The sequence below is a fragment of the Urocampus carinirostris genome, chromosome 17 (genome assembly GCF_059441175.1).
Source record: "Urocampus carinirostris isolate Australia breed hairy pipefish chromosome 17, RoL_Ucar_1.0, whole genome shotgun sequence".
Lineage (NCBI taxonomy): Eukaryota > Metazoa > Chordata > Actinopteri > Syngnathiformes > Syngnathidae > Urocampus > Urocampus carinirostris.
The window spans coordinates 16301481-16327500 of NC_142365.1; the positions used below are offsets into that span (position 1 = coordinate 16301481).

The 26020-nt window shown below is 40.2% G+C and overlaps 2 protein-coding genes across 3 annotated transcripts in view; both read left to right on the forward strand.

The window, feature by feature from the left end:
* Positions 1-188: 188 nt before the first annotated feature.
* On the forward strand, positions 189-14109 carry proser1 (proline and serine rich 1). Of its 2 annotated transcripts, XM_088321019.1 has the most exons (12): positions 189-681; positions 747-812; positions 3863-3931; positions 4049-4143; positions 4218-4311; positions 4466-4576; positions 5672-5773; positions 5842-5920; positions 6057-6149; positions 6978-8142; positions 10627-10771; positions 12654-14109. In XM_088321019.1, the coding sequence occupies exons 1-12, from the start codon at positions 637-639 to the stop codon at positions 12777-12779; spliced, it is 2190 nt and encodes a 729-aa protein (XP_088177145.1). In that variant the 5' UTR covers positions 189-636; the 3' UTR covers positions 12780-14109. The 2 variants fall into 2 exon arrangements, with proteins under 2 accessions (XP_088177145.1, XP_088177146.1); XM_088321020.1 differs by lacking the exon at positions 6057-6149.
* Positions 14110-14271: 162 nt separating this feature from the next.
* stoml3b (stomatin (EPB72)-like 3b) overlaps positions 14272-26020 on the forward strand; it is a 14909-nt gene continuing 3160 nt past the window's right edge. Inside the window, exons 1-5 of the mRNA XM_088321022.1 lie at positions 14272-14792; positions 21902-22005; positions 22101-22173; positions 22256-22338; positions 24268-24471. Coding sequence (XP_088177148.1) covers positions 14729-14792; positions 21902-22005; positions 22101-22173; positions 22256-22338; positions 24268-24471 — 528 coding nt within the window. The 5' untranslated portion in view covers positions 14272-14728. The remainder of the gene's footprint in view (positions 14793-21901; positions 22006-22100; positions 22174-22255; positions 22339-24267; positions 24472-26020) is intronic.

Sequence of the window (26020 nt, forward strand, 5' to 3'; positions counted from 1 at the left end):
GGCTCTATTGTTGCCTGTTGAAAACGTTTCAAACTATATTTATTAATTCGTTAAAAAATAAAGAAACGAATTTATAATAAAGTATAATTAATTGAAAAAAATCTATTTTCACGTGCATATCTTATTTTTGTCAAATATTTGGATCATTTCTGAAACATTTTAGGTGGCGTTCCCTCGAGCTTCCCTGCTTAGGGACTTGATAGTATTGACGTGCTAGCGCCAGCTGTCGGTACTGCTAGCATAAGCTAGCTGCTTTGTCGCGTTTTGTTCAGTTTTATCATTTTTATGTTTGTTTTTTTAGATAATGTTCAATGTCGGGTATAGACGAAGCCACTGAAAAGTACCGTCACACTTTCTTTTGTATTTTGTTTTAGCTTTTAGTTGAATTCCGGTCGTAAACGGACACCTAAACTCAGCTAGCTTGTATTCGGATGTTTGTAGCGTCCTTTTTCGGAAGTCATTGTTCGAACCGGAGAAACGTTTTGTAGCTTAAATCAATGAGAGGTGCCATACATTTAAATAATATGCCCCTTTCAAACATTATCACCAGGCCAGCATAGTATTTTTTTTAAATAAATCTGGAATCGTGATTTCTGATTGACCGTCCGTTTGATATTGATCATTGATTTGATCACAATGGATAAGAAATCATTTGACATCGTCATCGATGAAATCAAGAAGGTAAAATGTTCTGTGAAAAATAATGCAACTCAAATTTCTGACAACTCCTTCGTTTGATCTATCAGTGCGTCCTGACCGATCAGCGGATTAAAGCCATTGAGCAGGTGCATGGATACTTCTCCAGTGAACAGGTAACCACAAACATTGATTATTAATCCATAAAAAATAAAAACAACTGCAAAGAGTAATATGCTGTTGTAAAATACAAGGATGGACCCAAATGAGAATTTGGGGCCATCACAACATGGTTCTTTCAGAAGCTTTATTTTGGTTTTAAATGTAAATTGTCTGCATTTTATTTGTATAGCCCTTATTCAAAAAGAGTCTCAAAGGGCTGCACAGACCACAGATTATTGCAAACAACAGACTATTATGACAACCTCCCCTGATCTAAAACCTACATGAGGTCAAATAATACACAGATATTGTCAACATAAAATATAGGTTATTCATATGATATAGAATAGAAGTGTGTTTTACGCTTAGATTTGAACATTTCCACTGAGGTTGCAGATCGAATCTGGTATTATTTTCTCGTATTCGAAAATAATTATTACAGAAATAGTACTACAAAAATACATCTACAGTAATACTACAAAAATACTACATAACAAAGTATCACATTAAGTGCTTAAAACATTGCATTCATTGTGCAAAGAAAAAACTACAGAAATACTACTACGGAAACATTACAAAAATACTAGATAGATAGATACTTTATTCATCCCCGAAGGGAAATTCACATTTCCAGCAGCATCCCTGAGCTGAGAACAATACAATAATAAAGCAAAAAGAATACAATATACAAATACCCAGTGTGACGTGCAAATGCCCACTGTAGCGTGTTATAAAGAATATCTAAATAGTGCTACACAGAATACATATTGCAATAAGATTTGTTGATATGCAATGTAGGGGGTGAGATTTAATGTGGGCTTTTACTCTGCCGGGTAGAGTTAAAGAGCCTCATGGCATGAGGAAGAAAAGATCTCTTCAGTCTGTCCGTAGTACAAGACAGTGACAGCATTCTGTCGCTAAAACTGCTCTTCTGTCTGGAGATAATGCTGTGTAGTGGATGCGATGGATTGTCCATAATTGACCGCAGCTATTCCAGTGCTCGTCTCTCAGCTACTGTTGTTAGGCTGTCCAGCTCTTTGCCCACAACAGAGCTCGCTTTCCTAGCCAGTTTATTGAGACGAGAGGCATCCTTCTTCTTGACACTGCCTCCCCAACACGCTGTTGCATAGAAGAGGGCGCTTGCCACAACTGTCTCATAGAATGTTTTCAGGAGCTTTTTGCAGATTTTGAAGGAGGCCTGCCTTCTGAGGAAGTAAAGTCGGTTTTGCCCTTTCCTACATAGAGCTTCTGTGTTGGCAGTCCAGTCCAGTTTGTTGTCCAGCTGCACACCCAGGTATTTGTAGGTCTGGACAAATTCTACACATTCTCCTTTGATGGTTACAGGAACCGGGTGAGTTCTGGTTCTCCTGAAGTCCACCACCATCTCCCTGGTCTTGGTGGTGTTCAGGTGCAGGTGGTTTGCGTCGCTCCATCGGACAAAGTCCTAAATCAATTGCCTGTACTCCTCCTCCTGCCCATTTCTGATACATCCCATGATCGCAGTGTCGTCTGCAAAATTTTGCACATGGCAGGACTCAGAGTTGTACTTAAAGTCTGATGTATACAGAGTGAATAGGAACGGAGAGAGCACGGTCCCCTGCGGAGATCCTGTGCTGCTAACCACAGTGTCCCCTGTTTCACATACTGGGGTCTGCCTGTCAGGTAGTCAGTAATCCACTCTACAGGGTGTGAGCTAACTCCCATCTCTGTCAGTTTCCTACTCAGTAGCAGAGGCTGTATGGTATTGAAGGCACTGGAGAAGTCCAAAAATGTAATCCTCACAGCCCCCTTAGCCCTATCCAGGTGAGAGAGGGATCGGTGTAACATGTATACTATAGCATCCTCCACTCCCACCTTCTCCTGGTAAGCAAATTGCAGAGGGTCGATGGCGTGACGGACCTGTAGCCTCAGATGGTGCAGCAGCAACCGCTCCATGGTTTTCATCACATGTGATGTCGGGGCGACCGGCCTGAAGTCGTTGAGTTCCTCAGGTCTTGATTTCTTTGGGACTGGGATGATGCAGGATGTTTTCCACAGCTGAGGGACCCTCCCCTGTTCAAGGCTCAGGTTGAAGATGCGCTTTAGAGGGTCTCCCAGCTCAGACGCACAGGCTTTCAGCAGTCGGGGGGATACCCCATCTGGACCAGCTGCCTTGCTGGTTCGCAGCCTTCTCAGCTCTCCACACACCTGGGCTGAAGTTATTTTTAGTGGGGGGATTTCTTCCATGCTAGTGTCCAGAGGGGGAGGGGGAAGGACAGCTGCAGTACTCAGGGGTGAGGATGAGGCGGAGTGGTCAAACCTGTTGAAAAAGTTGTTCAACTGGTTGACTTGCCCCACATCTACATCCACAGCCACACCCTGCTTGGTGCTGCAGCCAGTAATTGTTTTCATCCCTTCCCACACCTCCTTCATGTTGTTGTTCTGCAGCTTTTTCTCCAACTTCCTCCTGTACTGCTCCTTCCCTTTCCGGAGCTGGACTCTGAGCTCCTTCTGTACTCGTTTTAGCTCCTGCTGATCCCCATTTTTAAAGGCCCTCTTCTTTTGGTTCAGAAGGCACTTGATGTTGCTCGTGATCCAGGGCTTGTTGGCATAGCAGCGTACAGTCTCTATAGGAACAACATTGTCCATGCAGAAGTTAATGTAGTCAGTAGTGCAGTTTGCCATCTCCTCAATGTCCCCACTGCTGGACCCTAGCAGGACATCCCAGTCCGTACATCCAAAGCAGTCTCTCAGAGCCTGCTCTGCCTCGGTGGACCATTTTCTAAAAGAGCGTGTGGTTGTTGGTAGCCTCCTCACTTTTGGTTTGTACTGTGGTTTAAGCAGAATGAGGTTGTGGTCTCCAAACCAGTCTCTGTACTACTCCAAACATGCATAAATACTATTAAAAAAATACTACATAACTAAATATAGAATTTAGTACTTTAAAGAGGGGCCTAAAACATTATATAATTTGCTTTTAAGTCAATGTTTTACTTTTTCTTTTGCTGAACTAAAATGCAATTGTGTTCGTGTTGGTATAAAAAATTGTGCATCCCTTGTAAGATCTAATCTGATCTATCAACAGGTGATGGAAATACTAAAATATTTTTCCTGGGCGGAACCTCAAATTAAAGCAGTAAAAGCTCTGCAGCATGTAAGTACTGCAATGTTTTATAGAATATATACCGAATGTGTATAAAAGTCCAATAAAATAACCTGAATTTAGTTTTTCAATGGCCGAAAGGTTGAACTAGTCCTGTTTTTCTTGCAGAAAATGGTGGCCGTCCCCACCACCAAAGTTGCAAACATTTTGAATTGCTTCACCTTTTCTAAGGACCGAGTCATTGTCTTGGAACTTATCGCTTTGTAAGTGAATCAAGATGATCCTGGGGGAAATTGTTGGTTTTCCATCCATGATTCTAATTTACATTCCTTTGCAGGAATATTTCAGATGCACAAAACTACCGCCCTGTGGAAGATTTGTTTCGCATACACTTGTCAGAGAAGAAGCGTGCTCATAGGATTCTGGAACAGGTATTTATTTACAGTTATTTCGATCAGGTTATCATTTAGTACCTTCAAAAGCCGTTGAGCAATGATTGTGCCCCTAATTCCTGGCATTTGTTGTAGTATTTGTTCCATATATTTTCTACCCACAATTCAAACGATTTGTCCTTCCTTTCTTTAGGTATGCAAGGTGGGCTGCAAGGCTCCCGTAGCCATGATCTCATCTTGTGGTATGATACCGGGAAATCCATATCCTAAAGGCAGGCCGAGTCTGGTGACGGGGACATTCCCGGTAAGTTACCTTACTTTGAATTTCTTTTCTGGAGCAGGCGGGCAAACCATGAATCCTGGGCCACTTTTGGTTCAAAGATTCTGCCGAGGGACTGGGCCAGGCAGAGAAAAAAGATTAAACTGAATTTTTGTGTCTGTTGACAGTAGTGATTGCAATATCTTGAGAATACACGAGGAACAAAGATGATGTAGACCCATCCAATTGTTCTAATTTGCATTTCTAAATAGATATAAATACATTATGTATTAATTTAATCATCTGGTTTTAAAATAGAATTAAATCAAGGTACTATGTTATACCCCTATTTTAAGCACAAAATGTGCTAATATGCATTAAAAATTGTGTTTTCTTTGGCCTGACATTTGATAAATATCTTAATAAATACAAATTCATGATAGAAATTTATCAAGTATGTAGAAATATAGCCAGCAATTTGAATGTTGGCCTTGAGCACGGTACACATTAATGCTTCATGATTTTTTTTTGATTGTCACCCTAATTTTTTATGTGAGTAGTACGTTATTTACATTGATATTATCGTTACATGTAAATGGTCTGCATTTATACAGCGCCTCTCAAGCCACTGAAGACCTTCCAAAGCCCTTTACACTTACCCATTCACACACCGATAGCAGCGGGACCATTCGGGATTCAGTGTCTTGCCCAAGGATACTTTGACGTATAACACGGAGGAGCCAGGAATGGAACCTGTGACCTCTTGATCTCAAGACGAGCGCTCAATTCCTAAGCTACCGCCGCACCGATTGTCGGTACCAATACCTGGGAAATTGACGGATAATCAGTATCAACATTTTTATTTATTCCACGGGGCGAATATTAAGTCTAAGATGCAGCCAAGACTCACTCTCCTTTGCTCCTCCCCTCCTCTTTAAATTAAAAAAAAATAATTATTACCCTTTGTGTCTGGTGGGCCGGATTAAAAAGCCTACGTATTTGGCTTGTGTACAATTGTTTGCTCACCACTATTTTAGAGAAAACCTTTCCACGGATTGATACATATATATGACCTGTCTGGACATATTAAACCACAGGGCTCTCTATCACAGTATGTGAAAGGTGTTGTCTTTGTCTTAGGGAATCCCTCCTTTAAAGAAAGAAGGAGAAAAAAAGGACGATATTTCAAACGGTACAGAAGGGAAAGGAATTGCTGCTCGTATCATCGGACATTCCAAACCGGTAAGAACAAAGTGGTGTCATATTTACATCAATGTTGAAATATTGAGATCTTTTTTTGTCTTTTGCAGTTTCCTTCAAGCTACAACCCTCATCGACCCGTGCCCTACCCCATCCCCCCCTGCAGACCCCACGCTACCATTGCGCCGAGTAAGACTTGACACACAAAGCTCATGCTAACGGCTTACCATTGACCAATGACAAAAAAAAGGTTAAATCGATGTAGTGGCAGAGGCTGAGTCCGATACTATTTGATTGCGAATCTGTGTTTGCAACTGCTACGCAGGTGCGTACAACAACGCAGGCCTTGTATCTATGGGAGGGGTCATAACGGCCAAAGTGCCCCCTCCCCCCTACAACTCTGCCCACAAATTTGCAGGTACGGTTGAAATGTTTAGACGCTTCATCCAGCTGGCATGCTGCTTACTCAGGCTTACCTGCGGCACCTAATGGCCAGAAAATGTTTCATTCACTTTCCCTTTAAAAATTCTGTAAACGAGCTTTACAGATGCCATGTTTATTATGCAGAGACATGGCATTTCATTTTTCATTTTTTTTTCTCTTGTTTTCATTTCGCGGCTTTGGACTAATGCTGGTCTAATATCTGCATTCATGCTTGCAGCTCGCGTGGAGAATTTTTTAACTTGCATTTCTTATTTTTTTCCCTGCAATTCACCTGAAATGATTCTATTTTTGCGGGGGTCATTTGGGAAGGCTGGTTTCCAGAACCATACTTTTGCCTTTGAGTTAATTTGTTGATATTCATTTTTTTCTTTATTGTCACCTCAGAAACAAGATTACAAACAATTCATAATCCACAACTTTACAACATCATTGAATGATAACAGAAAAAGAAAGTGGGCGGACGGAAAAAAGACCAAGCTTTTGTTGGTCCCGTCCCCTGAAATATCTTTCAAATTAGTGTATTTAAGAAACGCAATGATGATAACAAAAAATAAAATCACAAAACCCTTAGTGGAATCACATTAACTCTATCAATAGGCACATATTTATGAAACAATCAACATATAACTTCATACAAAATAAATACTATAAATGTCTGAATCGTCATTTCACATCACACTTTCAGATTCAATGTAATCATAAAGAAAGCAAATCCTGTGGAAGATATTCGCCATGTTTGTAACCAAAGTGCCAAATCTGAAAGGATGAAATTATGGTTGTAAACGTTGGTTGTCATCTCCAGGCTATGGCAAAGCCGGCAATCCCCAAAACACCACTCCAGGAGTCAAGAGCGGGCCGCTGCCCATTCCTCATGTTTCCACGGTGTCCACCCCCGTCGCACCGCAGGCCTCCCCATCTCAGCCCCACCCTACCACTCCCATCACCCCTGTTTTTCCCGGCATGGTGCCCTCTCACAACTCTCCCTCTCCGGCTCCGTCGCCCTCCGTCATCAGGGTGGGCCCGCAGACGCCGTCTTCTGTCATCAAGGGTCACACCCCCTCAGGCACCCCTTGCGGAACGCCGGTTCCTGGCGTTGTGGGGTTCCCCCCTTCCCCTTTTCATTCTCATTCCAGACCAGGGACGCCCGCCACCTCCCGTAGTGGCGCAGATCAGATGAACTCTGCGGCTTCGATTCAGCAGAGGGGCGATCACCCTTTCCACGGCTCACACCCCCCGGCCACGGGGTCGGTCATCCGAAGCTACACCCCCTCAGAAACCTCATCGAACCCTCCCGTGTCCTCCGCTGCGGTCATCCCCAGTCATTCCACGCCGAGCCCCTCCCCTGCTCACACCGGCCAGGCCTCCATGGGTCCCCCCGGGCTCCTCCAGCACGAGCAGCAGCAACGTGCCACAATGAGCCGCCAGGGCGGGGGCAGCGGCAGTAACAGCCCGGTGCCCTCGGCTTTCAAGGGGACCTCTCGCTCTGGCACGCCCTCTCTCAGCCCGCTGGTGGCGCAGGGCTCGGCCCAGGCGGCGCTAGCGCGTTCTCTAGGGCTTTCGCACCCGCCCGCCTCTCCTCAAGTCTCCCTGGCCAATCCCGTTGCCCTCGGAGGCTTGCAGGCATTGTCAGGCAGCCCGGGACCCCAGCACTACCCGGGCCTGTCCATCCCCTCGTCCAGCGGCGTCTCCAATCCCTCGCCCAACTCCCTCTTCCACGGGCCCGCCTCCCCTTTCGGCCTGGGCCCTTCCATTTTTCAGGGCCTAGCCCCCGGCCCTGCTGCTTTCACGGGCTTGGGAGTTTCAGGCGGGCACGGCGCAGGGAGTCCCGTCTTGCCTTCCTTCATGGGATTGTCAGCAGGGGCTGCTCAGTCTTCTGTCGCGCCGGTGGCACCCATCCAGGCAGCGGCAGCGTCATCACCCGTTTTACCCGGATTTGCGTCTGCCTTCAGCTCCAACTTCCAACCTGGGTAGGTCTTTATTTTTGTATGCACTTTTTTTTTACCCAAAAAAGAACTAGAAAGTTTGGGTGCGTGTTGTACAGCTTTTACCTCAATTGTGCGATGATAGGTCGCTCGAGAATAATCACATACCTCAATCCTAAAACACTGGTTGCTATGTGAATCGAACCTTGGTCGTGGCGGTGAGAGTGCCAAACCCTAATCACCCGATCACAATGATACAGATGACATACAAAAAGGCATTAGACTTTATTGGCTTTATAGACTTTGCACATCTGGTTAGCTAATCCTCTTGCACTATTTGCGCTACTGTAAAATACTATACATAGCCATAATTATTTAGTATATTATTAGCACTCCATACTACAACTCAATACAACATTTTATTTATATCTGTACATTCAAGGAAACTGCGGGTCAGATGTATCGACATTTCGTTCTGTATACACGTGTACTAGAATGACAATAAAGTAGATCTGAATCTGAATCTGAAAAAATCTAATTATCACACCATTTTAAATCACGATGCCATTCGTCTCTGGTACCTTGAGTAAGAATAATGTGATGATGAGACAAAATCTGATGCACACTTTCATGTGTCACACAACTAAGTGGTTTAGTGGTTAGGATTCAGTGCGCTCACCACTGTGATCCGGGTTCAATTCCCATTGCATCCAAACCGTATAACTCAATCTGAGACAAAAGGAATCAAAAGTTGGGGGGTGTCATATTATACAGTATATTATATATATATTATATATATATATATATATATTATACATTATACGTAGAAGGGACTCTGCTTCATCTGAGCATAAACAATCTGCCCACCGAGTAAATAAAAGTACCAATATTCGTCAAATTCCCAACTATCGGTGCGGATAATCGGCCCGCCCGATAATATGGACAGAAAAAAAAAATACACATTTATTACACAATAGATATAATTAGTAATCATCCACCAGAGGGCAGCACAGACATGATGAACCTTTGCCTCTTTAAGAAAACAGCAAGTAGAGCTTCAATATTTAATTACTTTGGCATATAATGGATGTTGGTTTTTTACATGACAATTATTTATATTTTCTTCATATCAATATAACTAAGCGTAGCAAAACCAAATGGCTTAACAAGATATCAGTTTTGCAAACTAACACTTAAATATTCAAAGATAATTTGGAATATGACATGTGGACCAATGAAACAAATGTTGACCTTTTTGGAACCAAAGATTCTTAAGATGTCATGAATAAAACAAAATCATAGCTAAATGTTGAGTAAGATTAATTAGGATAGTTCAGGGATCCTTTTTTTACCCCTTATTGTTAGTTTACCTATCCTCTCAAAACCATTCGTGATTTTCTCCAGGTTATCGTTGATCTATAGATTGAAAAAAATATATATATTCAGCTTTTGCTCATATGTTAATCTCCAATTAAAAGGGTGTGTGGACTATTTCTGTCCTCTTTCTGAAGCGGAGATATACGTTGTGCAAAAGGCGTACTCTGCCCTACCTGCCGTGTGTGGACTTTGTCTCAGATAGCCCATTGGCTTTGTTGATTACAAGCTGGGAGTTTTATATTCCATCAAGCCAAGCCCCACCCTTAAGTTGCCGTGAGACTCTGTACTCTTATAGCTACGGTCAAAAGCTCAACTTTGGTTTCTCTTCGACGCAAATTCACACTTTCAATTTCCCCTTATGATCAAACAAAACAGTTGAATGACTTTTACTCACCTTCATCTCCAAAAAGATAGGAGCAGAACATAAAGAGTAACGATCCACCCCGCAATTTTCCGCACTGTACCTTTAACAAAACATACAATGAATTACCAACATAGATGGGTAATGTTAGAATAGAAAAAGCTTCTCGGAGTGATTATTGGCCATGGTATTTGCAGGAGACCCCATATAAATGTCATACAATCCAGATGAGCAAATAAGTTAGGAGTAGATGCAGACATGTATTTGACCAGAAAACTCTTCAAATTGTGTGTACTTTAATTGATTGTGCCTTATTTAAGGTGTTGTATTGAGTTTTGGGGCATATACATAAGAGCAATAAAGAGTCACAAACTCAATAACAGAAGAAAGCTATTAGGATTATGCGTAAGGAACAGACCATCAACTGTTTATAAAATCCAACATGTTAAAATTGAAAGGTATATAGTGAAACTTAAACCCTTATTATTAGTATGAAAAGCAAGTAAGCACCGACTCCCAACAAATGTTCCACAGTTGTTTCTTAACAGAGCTGACAGTCATTATCTCAAAGAGATCTGTAAATTTAAAGTGCAACATTCATACATAACATGTAAAAGCTGTTGTGTAAGACGCAATTATTAAGGAAGGGGGTAGGCTTAAATAAGCATATACTTCTTTGTATTTCTTTTTGGACATATACGTTACCATTGTTTTTTTTTTGTTTTTTTTTGACCTGCTGTTTTACTTTTATCATGTTCGAAATAAAGTTTCGTTCATTCAATTTCCTGCAGGTTGAGCGCCGGCCTCCAGGCTCCAGCAAACGGCGCCTTCCCGGGTCTGCTGTCATTCCCTGGGGTCCCGGGCTTCTCTCCCGCCGCCTCCCCTGCTGCCCTGGGGGGACTTCACAATCCCACAATGCAACCCGCCCTGCTGCAGGTACACTCACGCACAAACAAATTCTACATACAGGCAAAGTAAAACTGCCCTGTTGTGGGAGATTGAAGGTTATGCCATTTAGTTCCAAACGCCTGGTAAACAAGATAAAAAACATTCAAATAACAAAATAATATACAGTAAATACTCCCTTGGTGTAATATACAGGTATAAATTTAAATATTTTAAACATACACGGAAAGGAAAAATGAAATTTAATTTACATTTAGTGTGACGTGACTTGAACTGGTACATTGGAGTAACAGATGGATGCAGGGTGGGGGGAATAGCAGATTAAATTTAATACTGATTTGAAAACATACACTTACGAGTATTGTCATCCCCTGAGAAGTTTCGCTTGCTTTAATCGGATCCTTGTTCTTAACAACTGTCTCAATCCTCAATTGGTTACGGCCCTTGAACTTAGCAAGGGTAGCCTTCCTTGTATTTCTTGACAATCGTAAGCTTTGTTTCCGTGGATATCATGTTTTAGCACAGGGTTGCCAGTGAGTTTAGCTCTTTAGTCAGATCCAGACTTTCTGTTCTCAAGCGGCCAGAATCATCCCTCCTCTTCCCGAGTTCTCACAAATGGAATATAAAAATATGGGTTTGCTTCAGGCTTGGGCTCTCAAATCAAGTTATTTGGTCGGGCTTAGGTGTGGTGGCCCTTTAATACATGCAGGCCCGGGTAGGGTCGGGCTGTATTTTTTTAGGTCCCATCTTACCTTTATCTTGCATATTATAATCATGGATGACAATGATCCTTTCTCAACACAACACATTTATTCACCAACAATGAGGGAAAATATGTTCATGGTGGGCATTGAATGTGTCAATTGGTTTATTTTAACAGTTATCAGTTTACACCTGAACCAGCTCACCACGCTATACAAATTTAACGTTGCCCTTTAGCGGCTGGAGGGAGCATTTGGTTTGCATTCATTCAAAAAGTTTTGATAGAAATGACCTAGAGACTCACTTCTTTTTTTGACATCTCAGAACTTAATGGCGGCTCCGGCCCGTGTGCCGTATGTTTGACAGGCCTGCTTTAGTGTCACTACAAGCCTTGGACCCACAGCGAAAAAATACATTACAAAAAAAAATAAAGACTCGTTTTGCCAACTAGCAAATTTTTTATGAAGCACACAAGAATCTGAAAAGGCATTGTAAGAAGTAATTCAGCTAATGGCATGTTGGCATTTTCACAATGTCGTGACTCAAACCAATTACAGACCAGCATTTTGTTTGATGTGGACCAATAGCAGACGAGCATCATAGAGACGTTTCTCATCGTATGCACGAACACAGCACAGAGTTTATAGGCACGCTAAATAATTTGTTGTTGTTGTGGTATAGCGGAAAAATGTCATAATGGAGGGTAGAATATATCCTGCGGCGTATTTATTCTTTTGCTGCTTAATGTTATTGCACAAATCTGTGAAAATGTAAACCTTGCGACTTATTTGGGGATTTTTGTTGCTGCTAAAAGTTCTTGCACTATTGTTACGATGCGCCATTCTGTTTCTTTTCACTATTATCACAACTTAAGACAATTGCTAAACACTACATTGTGAATATGTTTTTCTTATTATCCTAACAGTCTGATCATTTTTCTCTTGAAAGTCTTTATCGCAGGTCTACCCTGGAGTGCCATGTCTAATCTTGTTGCACACAATGTTGATAGCAATGACAATGTAAGAAAATATATTCAGAAAAAAACTTCAATGCCTTAAAGTGAGAATGTCCTAAGGCAGGGTCGCCGGATCCCCGAGCAATACTATAGTACAGGCTTCTCTCCCCGGCCTCCTTGCAACTTCAATGTCCATTGATGTCTTCTCTCCTTACTTTGGGTGTTTTCTAAAGTTTAAACTTAATACCGTTCTAGGCTCACCCCTCGTCTGCTTTGGAGGGCTTGGCGCCACAACCCAATGCCTTCGCCAACTATCCCGCAGGCCCAGGAAACCCCTTCCCCCTTCAGCCCGGTCTGCACCCCCAGTTGGGTTGGCAATGAACACCGCCTTCCACTTTGGATACTGTGATCCAATCCCCTTTTCGGGGATTCCAAGCTAAAGACTGATAAGAAATGAGTGAAAAATAGTTTGTGCATTAGTGATATGAAGTGAACAAATAGAAATGTACATTTAAGAGTTTTTCTTTTTTTAAAAGGACAGTGTTTATTATTTAGTGCCTCCTAGTGGTAAAAATGAAATAACGGTTTTAATATCTATTCATTTTCTTCTGCTTATCCGAAGTCGGGTCCCGGGGGCTGCAGTCTCAGCAGGGAACAATTTAAATGATAACAAAAAAAACATGAACTGTCACATAAGACTCATAAGTGGAGAAATTAGCATTCATTTTACATAACACGAGCCTCGCGTAAAGGGAGCTGACGTCATTGTCGGCCATCTTGCTTTTAATGGTACCTCAAAAAAGGGTTGGCAAAAAACGAGAAGTAAAATGGTGCGTTCTGGTCACTTTGAGTGTCCGTAGTTTTTATAATTCCTTGTGCTTTTTAGCACTTATATTAAGATGCACTACACCAGAAGTTGGGAATATTTTTGACTCAAAAACAAGGAACGAGCAGAAATATTTTGTAAACATGTCACAAATGACTGCGAACAAGGATACGGATATATTCAGGGCTGTGCGCTATTGTGTTCATAGAAACGCTCACCCAATCAAATTGCACTGTGTGCTTGGTTTGTGTTTTCGGATGTTTACAGTTTGTTCTGTGGGTTTTCATCATTCAGTGAACAAACATTGTTAACCTAGCTTCCATACAAAGAATTCGTAAAAGACGTAGGGACAAAATGGGGTTTGTTCGTGTAACACTGTGAGTGTAAATTGTAGCTGAGATTCTTCACTACATATTTTGGACCGAACAAGCACTCTATTGTGTTGCATTAGCTTCGCATCTCCTTAAATTCTAAAGTCACACATAAGATTAGTTTGGTCCTTAGTTTATATTTGACCCAGATGTACCAATGATGAGCACTACACTAGAAAGCAACATTGATTGGTCAAATCATACATGCGGTCCCTTTAAAGTTGATGAGTACGCTTACTGTTTGTGTTGTTTTGTTTTAACAAAATGATATCACGTCATGAACTGATCACATTTGTGCCCCTGTTTTTTGTGTACGAATTGTTTTTTTTTTGTTGTTGGTGTTTTTTATTTTTTATTTTTAAAATTTTTGTGTGTGTATCTTTTTTTTTAAGTAACCTGAGTGAAAAAATGGAAATTGTTTCATCGGTTATGACCCTTTGCTTTCTATTTTCTTACACTGTTTTTGTTTACATGAGTTGTTAGTATTATTTTTAATAAACTACTGGACACTGTATCTGCCTTGCATTTATAGGAGACCAACACCGGAAAAGGATAGTTAACTTTTGATGACAGTAGACACAGTAAGGTCGACCTGCTGCACTGCTATTTCTTCCTCTCCCGACACTGCCTCAGTCTCCTCCCGGACCCAATAACAATTCACAGAGCACATGGTTGTGATCGGCATTTATTTTACACCTCTCTGACTTTCCTCAGAGGTTAATTCTCTTGAATTTATTTTTAATATAAGGAGCCGGTATAATACCAACTCTTGCCGTGTTTTGCGGTTTATTTTGGGTTGACCCATTGATTGTTTTTTGTGTTTTTTAAAAATAAACTACCGGACACTACCTGCCTTGCATTTTTTGGATCAACATAAGAAAAGGAAAGTCGACATTTGATGACAGAGAACTCCCACAATCAACAGTTTAACGCTCATTTTTCTCTATAGGAAAATTTTCCATCCTGTTTGTAGTCACAGATTGTGCAAACAAAGAAGCCACTCACCTGTCGTGACAGAGAGAGGGGGAAGAAAAAAGGTGGGCCGCACCTTTTCTTCGGCTACTGCAGCTTTAAAAGGACTTCATGCTGATTTGCAACACTCGAGCTAGCCAGGCTTGACTTTTCTCACACTTATGGAAATGGAGCACCGAATGGAAAGTCAGAAGACCACCGGGATGAGCAAAGAAGGATTAATATGTAAGATGGAACACTTTTTTATCATTTTATACGCTTTTAGTACTTTCTGCTTTAATCAAGCAAGCATCCATTCTTTAGAATTAAAAAAAAGTTTTCTGTAATAAATACATAAGTTAATTGTATGTTTGCCATTTCTACCTTCACCTGTCCAGGTAGAGCGTTGTTTAGATCCGTTGTCATAGCGATGTGCCGAGACAATGCGTCCCCAAAGCACGTGATCTTGGCTGTATTTATTACACATGTTATTTTTCTTGTAACAAGTACCTGTACTTGAAATTTGAGAGAACATCATTACACAAGTAAATCTCACAAAGACAAAGCCTCACATTATTATTGACCTAATTTTGGTACATCTAAAATGGGTTTAATGAAATTTATTGACTCCAATAGGATTTTTTTTGCGTGCTATATGTAATATTAATTTTTAATAAGTGCTGTAAATCGGCTGAACAAACAAATTGGCACTATATTCTCAAATATGCTACCTCCTCAACATACAGCACAGTAGAAATTACTTCCGCTCACTCTGCGTGTAAACATGCAATAAATGCGTCACAAAATACAAAAAAGAACTACCGGTTTGTAAAAGTATTTATAAACTAATAAAAAAATCTATAAGGTTTCGAATAAAATGTCTGCAAAGTCAGAATCTAAATAGTGTAGTTTATATGTATTATTACTTATTGTCAGTCAAGTTAAAAAAACAAGTTTAATGCTGCTCTTTTTAAAGCGTAAAACTACTCAGATCTTGAATTGTCATCGATACCAATACCAAGTACAGATACTGATTGTATTATCTGTGCATAAACCATTCTTTGTATGAACAAGGCCAGATAAATTCAAAGTAGCATTTTTTCTTAGAGCGACTTCATTTTTAGGGCTATACCGTGCCTCATTTTTTCCAGACACAAGTATTTACAGGGTTGGGTAGGGTTACTTTAACTTGATTACCGGTACTTTCAATTACTTTTGGATTACTCCAATACCAAATATGCTAATGAAAGACATAAGAAACTAAATATGAATAAAATGATGACTCACAACACGTGGTAAGCTTTCTCTCCTGGCTTTGATCTCTTTGATCTCCGGCAAAACGAACATAAAATGCGACAGAAACAAAATGAAAATTAATCCAAACAGCTTGCCAACATCATTTTTGCCGTTCCATGTGTTCCGTTACTCCCTAAGCCTGCACAAAATGTAGTAATTTTATTCATATTTAGTTTTTTTTGTCTTTTATTAGCACATTTAGTATTGGAGTAATCCAAAAGTAATCAAGTTAAAGTAACCCTACCCAACCCTGAGTATTTAGTACTTGACACTGGTACCACTGGCACTAATGATATGTATTGTATGTACTGTACAGTATCAGCCGCTGTTGAGATTTGTCAATTTCTATGGCGTTCTTACTCGTGGAATTTGTTAAGGATGTCACAGAGTGTGCGGTTTCCTCATGCGTGCGAAGATCAGCAGGACATTGTGGTTCAGTCTTGAAGAATATTTATTCTTAACAGCAATCAAACAAGAACTCATCTTCATCCGATTAAACATGGCAATCAACTACACAGCACAACAAAAATATAGTGTGTACGTAATGACGTCACCCAATAGAAATCGCCTTACCGCAACTCCATGAGTAAGAGCACCATAGAAATTGACAAATCTCAACAAGGACATTGTGAATTTTACTAATCTGTGTTTTTGGACTCTTGCTGTATCTGGGTAGTACACCAGATAAGGTGGGCTGTTTTTATCATAGCCCACAAAAATACCTTGATCACACCTAGAATCTAATTTCCCTTTTTCTTGCTTATAGACAAAACAGATTGATCCAAATTTGTGAAGTTTGGATAATTCTGTTGAGATTTGTCAAATTTATATGGCGCTCTTACTCGTGGAATTGTGGTAAGGCGTACGTACTATATTTTCGTTGTGTTGTGTAGTTGATTGCCATGTTGAATCGGATGAAGACGAGTTCTTGATTGCTTGCTGTTAAGAATAAATATTCTTCAAGACTGAACCACAATGTCCTGCTTAACTTCGCACGCATGAGGAAACCGCACACTCTGTGACATCCTTAACATCCATGAACATGCATGACAAATTAATGTCAGATCTAAGTAAGATAATTATAATTTCAAAAACGTACAGTTATATGTATCACTTCCTCTTTGCAAAATGGACAAAAGATAGTCAAAAGCACTAATATTTATATGAGATAATCAAAATAACATTAATTTCCTAAACGAAATGTGTTGAAAAAAATGTTTCCCCTTTTGAATGTCAGCAATCATGCGACTTGACGTTGCACTGAGGCCACGTGCCTGATATGATATGAAAGATGATATGATACGAGGCGAGCCCTTCCTTTAAAGCAACGGTTAAATCTCTATTTTATTTTTTTATTTTTTTCAGGTCAGCTGTGAGGCGATTGTCCATCATGTGATTTGACTTTTGACAAAAACATGTGATTTGCTAATGAAATTATCCGTGCTAAAATGCCTTTCCTTGCACGTTATTTCATGAACAAAAGCAATTCCATCTAATGATGATTTTACTCAATGAAATATATATATATATATATATATATATATATATATCCCCGCGACCCTAATAAGGATAAGCGGTACAGCTAATGAGATTATATATATACATACAGTTGTGGTCAAACGTTTACATAGACTTGTGAAGAACATAAAGTCATGGCTCTCTTGAGCTTCCAGTTATTTCTACAACTCTGATTCTTCTCGTATAGATTGATTGGAACGGATGGTTCTGTGTCACATGGGTTTTGGTTCTTTTATGGCTTTAATTTATCTCATCTCATCTCATTAGCTGCACCTCTTATCCTCAGTAGGGTCGCCGGGGTGCTGGAGCCCATCCCAGCAATCATCGGGCAGTGGGCAGGGGACACCCTGAACTGGTTGCCAGCCAATCGCAGGGCACACAGGGACAGACAACTCGCTCGCTCATTCACACCTAGGGACAATTTGGACCGGCTAATCCACCTGAAATGCATGTCGTTGGAATGTGGGAGGAAACCGGAGTGCCCGGAGGAAACCCACGCAAGCACGGGGAGAACATACAAACTCTGCACAGGAAGTCCAGTACCAAGACCTTAGAACTGTGCCGCACATGCGCTAACCACTGCGCCGCCGTGCTGCCTGCTTTAATTTATATATTAACAATATTTTTAATGTTTCAAAACTATTGAGAATAGTAACATTTGTAGATGACACTAACATTTTCTATTCAAATAATAACTATATTGATTTGCTAACCTGTGTTAATTGTGAATTAATTAACCTAAAAGTATGGATGGATATAAATAAATTATCTTCAAATTTAAATAAAACCAAAGTAATATTCTTTGGTAATCGCGAGGCAAATCAAGATTTAGAAATAAAAATGGATGGTGCTGCAATAGAAGCGGTATCAGAAATTAAGTTTTTAGGGGTCATAATAGACAATAAATTAAGCTGGAAAACACACACCAGACACATACAAACTAATGTGTCTAAAAGCATTTCAATAATGAATAAAGCCAAATTCATTTTAAACTATAATGCATTGTATTTATTATATTGTTCTCTAGTTCTGCCATACTTAACATATTGTGCTGAAGTCTTGGGCAATAATTACAAAAGTTCACTACAGCCCCTTTTTATCCTTCAAAAACGTGCAATTAGAATCATACACAGGGTAGGGTATGGAGATCATACTGATATTTTATTCCTGCAGTCCAAATTATTAAAATTGGATGATTTAGTACATTTTTTCACTGCACAACTGCTATTTAAGGTCAACAAAAACATAGTGCCAGAAAACATCCATAAATTATTTATTCGGAAAGAAGGAAATTATAACTTAAGGGACTGTAGTAAATTCATCATCCCAAAGGTGAGAACAACCAGGAAAAGTATGTGTGTGTCTATGTGTGGAGTCAAACTTTGGAACAATCTACAACACGAGATCAAACAATGTCCAACTATTCACTTATTAAATACAAAAAAACATTACTGGCGGAACACAGAGATGAAGAAAATGGGATATGAGTGATACAAGAGATTGGGAATAGTGCGTCTAGAACTATGGTTAACTTTGTTGTTATTGTTGCTATTGTTATATCATAACTGGTATTGTTAATATTATTACTATTGTTGTTATTATCATTGGTGTATTTAATAGGGAAGATGAAGGGGTAGGGAATATAAGCATCTGCTTCTTACTACCCCTTTTCGAACATATTACGGAACATTATTTTGTTGTTGAGTTATTGTTTTTGTTCTGTTTTTATTTTAATGTTCGAAATAAAGTTTTCATTCATTCATTCATTCATTCATTCATTCATTCTCTTTATTATGGGGTAACAGAAAAGGTGATCAAATCTGCAGGGTCAAAAATATACATACAGCAGCGCTAATATTTGGTCCCCTGGCCATTTTAACTTCAATTGGGCGCTTTTAGTAGCCATCCAGAAGCTTCTGGTTGAATCTTTGACCACTCCTCTTGACCGAATTGGTGCAGTTCAGTTAAATTTTATGGCTTTCTGACATGGACTTGTTTCTTCAGCATTGTCCACAAGTTCTCAAGTCAGGACTTCGGGAGGGCCATTCTAAAACCTTAATTCTAGCCTGATTTAGCCATTCCTTTACCCCTTTTGACGTGTGTTTGGAGTCATTGTCGTGTTGGAACACCCAAACTGAATTTGAAGGTAATTCACCTTCTTCCCTATAATAATAATAATAATAATAATTTCCTTTGTATTGTCATTCTTTGTAACAATGTACACAGAACGAAATGTCGATACACCTGACCCGTTGTAGCGAGCCGATGCAGCCGCAGCCAACAGAGGGCGCCGCCATTTTACCAATTAGGTATGACTCGGCCGAGGCGCGAACCAGCGACCTCCCAGTCTTAAAGCGGGCACCACTACCATCTAGGCTACTGAGCTGGTATTTACTCGGTGAAAGCACCAGTTCCATTGTCAGGAATAAATCCCCACAGCATAATACTACCACCACAGTGCTTGACGGTAAGCATTGTGTACTCGGGGTTAAAGGCCTCACCTTTTCTCCTCCAAACATATTGCTGGGTATTGTGGCCAAATAGCTCGGTTTTTGTTTCGCCTGACTACAGAACTTTCCTCCAGAAGGTCTTGTCTTTGTCCATGTGATCAGAAGCAAACTTCAGTCGAGCCTTAGGGTGCCGCTTTTGGAGCAAGGGGTTCCTTCTTGTGCGGCAGCCTCTTAGTCCATGGAGATGCAAAACACGCCTGACTATGGACCCTGACACCTGTGTTCCATCAGCTTCTAATTCTTGACAGATGTTTTTAGTGATTCCCGGTTAAATCTTCACCCTCCTGAACAATTTTCTCTCAGCAGCAGGTGATAGTTTGCTTTTTCTTCCTGATTGTGGCAGTGACAAAACAGTGCCATGCACTTTATACTTACAAACAATTGTTTGCACTGTTGCTCTTGGGACCTGCAACTGCTTTGAAATGGCTCCAAGTGACTTTGCTGACTTGTTTGAGTCAATGATTGGCTTTTTCAGATCCATGCTGAGCTCCTAGGACTTTCCCATTGTAGTGATTGTGGGAAAATATAACACAAAAGATTCCACGCAATGACGTCAAAGTAGTTTAAGCAGTTATAAAGCGTTAAGGCAGGGGTCTTCAATGTGGGGCTGGCAGAACAGCTCATTATTCCGCAGACCGATTTTCGAATACTTTTTAAAATGAACCATTTATTTTATGGAAGAAAATTACAGTTTTATTGGTTGACTAAGCTTATTTTAACTCATAAAAATTACAATTTGGCAATAACATTACATAATGTCATTGTTTTAGAACTGCATATCAAACTGGAAGCCCTTTGCACTAATCAATTTCTGATATCTAATTGAATTTTCCACAAGATAATTTTTTTTTTTTAAGATAACAATGATTATTTTTTCAGATGATCAAACAATATCTTTTCTTATGAATATCTAAAGGCAAGGGTGTCCAACTTATTTAGCTTGAGGGCCACATGGTAGAAAAACCTTGGAGGTTGGGGGTCTTTTTGTAGGGGTTACAATTAAATTATAATTCTGGGCTGTAAGATTTGCTTATAAAACAGTTTCTAAGGTTTTTTCCTCAAAATGTTTTTCCTTCTCTAACATTTAATCTCTTGTAGTTTTTATCAACCATGCATTTGTTCAAAAAAAGCAAAACAATTGGCTTATTTTCGACTACAGTTGATTTGACTTGGGGTAACTCATCTGGACTAAAAAGTGAAACACATAGCACACAAACCCTATTTTAAATGATTGATTTACCGGTGATCAAACCTTCCTGTGTGGAGTTTGCATGTTCTCCCCGTGCTTGTGTGGGTTTCCTCCGGGTACTCCGTTTTTCTCCCACATTCCAAAAACATGCATGTCAGCTCAATTGGCTCTAAGTGTGAATGAGCGAGTGAGTTGTCCATCCCTGGCTGGCAAACGGTTCAGGGTGTCCCCTGCCCACTGCCCGAAGATAGCTGGGCTCCAACACCCCCGCGGCCCTATTGAGGATAAGCGGTGCAGATAATGGATGGATGGATGGATAATTTGCCGGTACATGGGAACTTTGTTGTTACATTTTGTATCTATTATAGAAAAGAGCTAAGGCGTCTTTAAATTTCTGCAAAGACACCCAGGTGCTATTTTTATGATTATTTTTTTTGTACTGCCTTAAACAGTAAGTACCTGAGTCATGCGGGAGGGGTTTCCTCAATAATCTCTGGTTGATTAACATTCAGTAAATACAGCTTTGGGAATGGCGCTTAGCTTTGGCCACCACGAGTTGACAAATTTAAAACTGCAAGCCATTGTTTGACACTAATTTTTCTCTTGAGCTTCTCTTACCATTGTTTTGCCGGCCACATGAAATGATATGTAAGGTGAGCTAAAGTGGAAAATATGACTACTCCCTTCCTTTCATGACTTCTCCCCCGCCCTTTTGTTAATAGCTTGAGTCAACTTTTGCTTGTTTGCATTTTCTCTGCGTTGACCACAAACTCATCAACTCTGGTATTGTCCTATCGCAGAATATTAAATAATAATCTCCAGTTTCATATTTGTGTTTCCAGCCGAGAAGACGGGCTCTTTGGGCTGCTGTGGGTGGGTCATCGTCATTGTGGTGGGCATCTTCACGATATGTCTCTTCCCCTTCACCATTTGGTTCTGTTTGAAGGTGTGTGGCTAGAAAATAAGAAAAAAAAGCGCTGATGGGTTTGAAACTTTCACTGCCTGTGTGTTTTTTTCTTTTAAAAAAAAAAATAATTCCAGATTGTGCAAGAGTACGAACGTGCGGTTATCTTCAGGCTGGGCCGCATCACTGACAGAAAGGCCAAAGGACCTGGTATGTGTAATCGTTATCTTATATTTTGTTTTTTCAAACTTTCTCGCCTTTGACGGGAAACGTGTTTTTGAAATTCCCGCAGGAATTTTCTTCATTTTGCCATGCACGGATTCCTTCATCAAAGTCGACCTGCGGACGGTTTCCTTTGACATCCCACCGCAAGAGGTGACCACTTTTGACATAGTTTTCAAAATAAAATAATATTGTGTTTAGATTTTTTTGTTTAGCACTGGTGGGAAAAAGAAGTCAAAACATTTTCTAGAAAAATCCAGAAATTTGATCATTTATTGTGCATTTTTTCTGTATTCTGATTGGCTAAACAAGGGGTCTCCAACATGGTGCCCAAAGGCACCCGGGTGCCCCGTAATGACAGCTTAGGTGCCCGCTGATCTGTTTGGAAAATCACTCACCAGTGCAGAGTCCTTGGGATTTTTCAAATTGTTTTTTTTCATTATCTCCTTTTTTCTCTCTTTTCTCTCTCTTCATCTCTCTCTCTCTTTTCATTTTGTCCCTTTTTCTCATCTCTCTTTCTCTTTTCTCTTTCTCCTATGTTTGTATTCCCTCTTCTTTGTCTCTGTCTCACCCTTTTTTTTTCTCTCTTTCTCTTGTTTCACCCTTTCTCCATTCCTCTCTTTTCTCTCTATTTTTTTAGTGGTTGACTGAATATTTCACCCACTTCCAGTAATTAACTTTAAAATAACATAGTAATAACATGATCAATTGTTACTTTAGAAATGCATATCATACTGAGTGCCCCTTGCACTAACTCGTAACAAAAAAAATGGCTAAACGAAGCTTGAAACCCCCTAGGCAGTCTTTTTGCTATCACTTTGTCACGTGTGCAAGGGATGGGAGAGCTTAAAATCGGTTCCATGTCTCGGCATGAGTCCGGGCTGTTGAGATTGAACATGCTTCTGAGTTTTAGTCAGAACAATGCATTTAGTGTTTTGTTTTTTTTTAGAATGTTTTCATAGCACTCTTGTGTCTCTATATGTTCATGCAAATATAATTATTTTCTACTTTGCCAATTGATTGAGATAGCTGAAGAAATAGTCCGCAAACACGTGTGTTTATCTCGATGCAATGTGTTAATATTATGTTAGACTTTTCTCCGCTGTTTAGAAAGAAAAAGGATGACAAGAGTGTCCCCGTGTGTCTTTGATGGGAACTGCGGTTGGGGAGAGTTGCCGCAGACACCTTCGCAACCATTTGCCTCGCGGAAAAAAACCTAAAAGTAATTAGGCTAATGTATGTAAGCCCAAAAGTTTAAAATGTAGAGAAAAAGTAGTAGCTTGTAGTCCTTAATATACGGTATATTATATTTTATTTTGATGGCATCATCAAGACTGGGTTTAAAGGGACTGTGTGTAATATTTAGTGCCTCCTAGTGGTATAAAAAGCTTCAATCCAGTAATTGGGTTTCATAAAGCGAATGAGCAAAAAATGTGAAATGAAATGAAATGATCTGCATTTATATAACGCTTTTCAAGTCAAGACTTCCCAAAGCGCTTTACAGTGTGCTTCACATTTCCCAATTGCGGCCGTGCAGCCATGTAAGGCGCTAACCTGCATATTGGGGGTATTAGGGGTTCAGTGTCTTACCCAAGGACACTTCGACATGTAACACGGAGGAGCCGGGAATCGAACCTGCGATCTTTTGATCCCAAGACGAGCGCTCTACCACCTGAGCCCCCAATTTGCAGGTTTTTTAGCTAGATATCTGGCTACTTTTTAACTTTGTAGCTAGCTATCTTCATACATTTTAGCTACTTAGCAAGCTATCTACCTAGCTTTTTACATTTTTTTTGCATGCTTTTGAGCTAACATTTGCTCTCTTTTTACTATTTTAGCTAGCTATCTAGCTCCATATTTAGTTTTTTATCTGAGTATGAACTTTACATTACAATATTGTTATCATTTATATAATCATATTAAGCATTTGGATTCTTTGTAAACTAAGTTATACATTTCATTTTTCCATATTCTGCTTAACATATTTCCGTTCCTCCAAAAATATGTCATATAGCTGATGTTATATTTTGTTGTTGTGCTCTGTACAGCCCTATTTGTTGATTTTCTTGTACCCGCCTGCAGATCTTGACAAAGGACTCTGTGACAGTGAGCGTGGACGGCGTGGTGTACTTCAGGGTGAGCGATCCCATTGCCTCTGTGGCCAACGTGTCCAACGCCGACTTCGCCACCCGCCTGCTGGCACAAACAACTCTCAGAAACGTACTGGGCACCAAAAACCTGGCCGAAGTGCTGTCGGACCGTGAAGGCATCGCTCACAGTATGCAGGTGAGGCCGCACCGTCCACTAGAGCTGCAACTAATAACTATTTTATCAGTTGACTTGTCACCAACTATTGGCGCAATTAGTCAAATTTTCCCGTAATCAGTATTTTGTTTTCTCAAATTCATTGGAAAGTTGATTTAATGACGTGGAAAATGTTAATTAACTCAAGAAAAAAGGGTACAATGAAAAATACATCGTTTATTGAACATACAGTAGTGAGTAGAGACAGATCCAAGAATAAACCTGTGTCTGGTTTTAAGGGGCAGGCAAATAAATGATAAATTCAAATCAAATAAACATTGTTTCATCCCCGTAAACCAAGAATAATAGCAGCAGTAGAACAGTAAATAAAACATATAAGTACATTTTGTGAAGTACATTCAGTGGTCAAATGCAAAGTCTGTATAAAAAGAAACTAACAACACTTAAGAGTATTCATGGTTTAAAAAAACTGACAAGTGTCGTTTTAAACGTTTTAACAACTGATTTCTGTTCTTTAGACTGTATACATTTGATTTCAAATGTGTTTGTGAGGTAAAGTCCGGCATACTGTGCAAATTCTCTTCATAGAAAAATATACACCTTTAAATTGTACAATAAAGAGTGTGTGATAGGTGTAAGTTATGTGTGAATGTTAGGAAGAGTAAGGTTATGAAGTGTTCACGTTATGGAGTGGGTATGGCGTTGGAAATAAGGTTGCACGGACAGGTGCTGGAAGAAGTTGAAAGCTTTAAGTTCTTGGGTTGTGATGTGGCTGCAGTTGGTGGAATGGAGTGCGAGGTATTGCACAGAGTGAATCAAGGAAGCAAGGTTTTGGGTGCTCTGAGGAGAGTGATGAGCAACAAGAGTATGAGTATGGATGTTAAGAGGGGACTGTATGAGAGTGTGATTGTGCCGACTGTGTTGTACGGTGCAGAGACTTGGAACTTTAAAGCAGATTTGAGAAGGAAATTACGGTAAATGTATTTGAGATGAAGTGTTTAAGGAGTATGTTAGAAGTGACTGGATAGGATAGATTGAGAAATGAAATTGTGAGAGACAGAACTGGAGTAGTAGTGGAACTGAGCAAGCATGTGGATAACAGAGTACTCAGTTGGTTTGGACACATGGAGAGGATGGATGAGGAGCGAATGTTGAAGAGGATCTACAGAGCAGAAGTCAATGGAAGGAGACCAAGAGGAAGGCTGCGATTGACGTGGATGGATGGTGTTATGAGTGCACTGCAGGAAAGAGGTCTAAATATAGTGGAAGCTAGAGCTCTTGTTGGTGATAGGAATGAGTGGAGAGGTGTTGTAAAAGGATAGTGGTATGTTTGGACCTGTTCTCAGGGTTGGACAGGGCACCTGTATGATACGGCAGGGGTAAACCAGTGAAAGCTGTCAGGCCACACTGTTGAACAGAAGTGTGTGTTGTGTCACCCTGACCCGAGTGACATGGCCGTTTTCTTGTGTCCCGTTTCATCTGGAGGGACGAAAGCATGACCAACGTGGGTGCCAGGGTGCTTAACTTGTTTGGGTGTTTGGGCATTTGGGTTAGCCACGATCATTTTTGT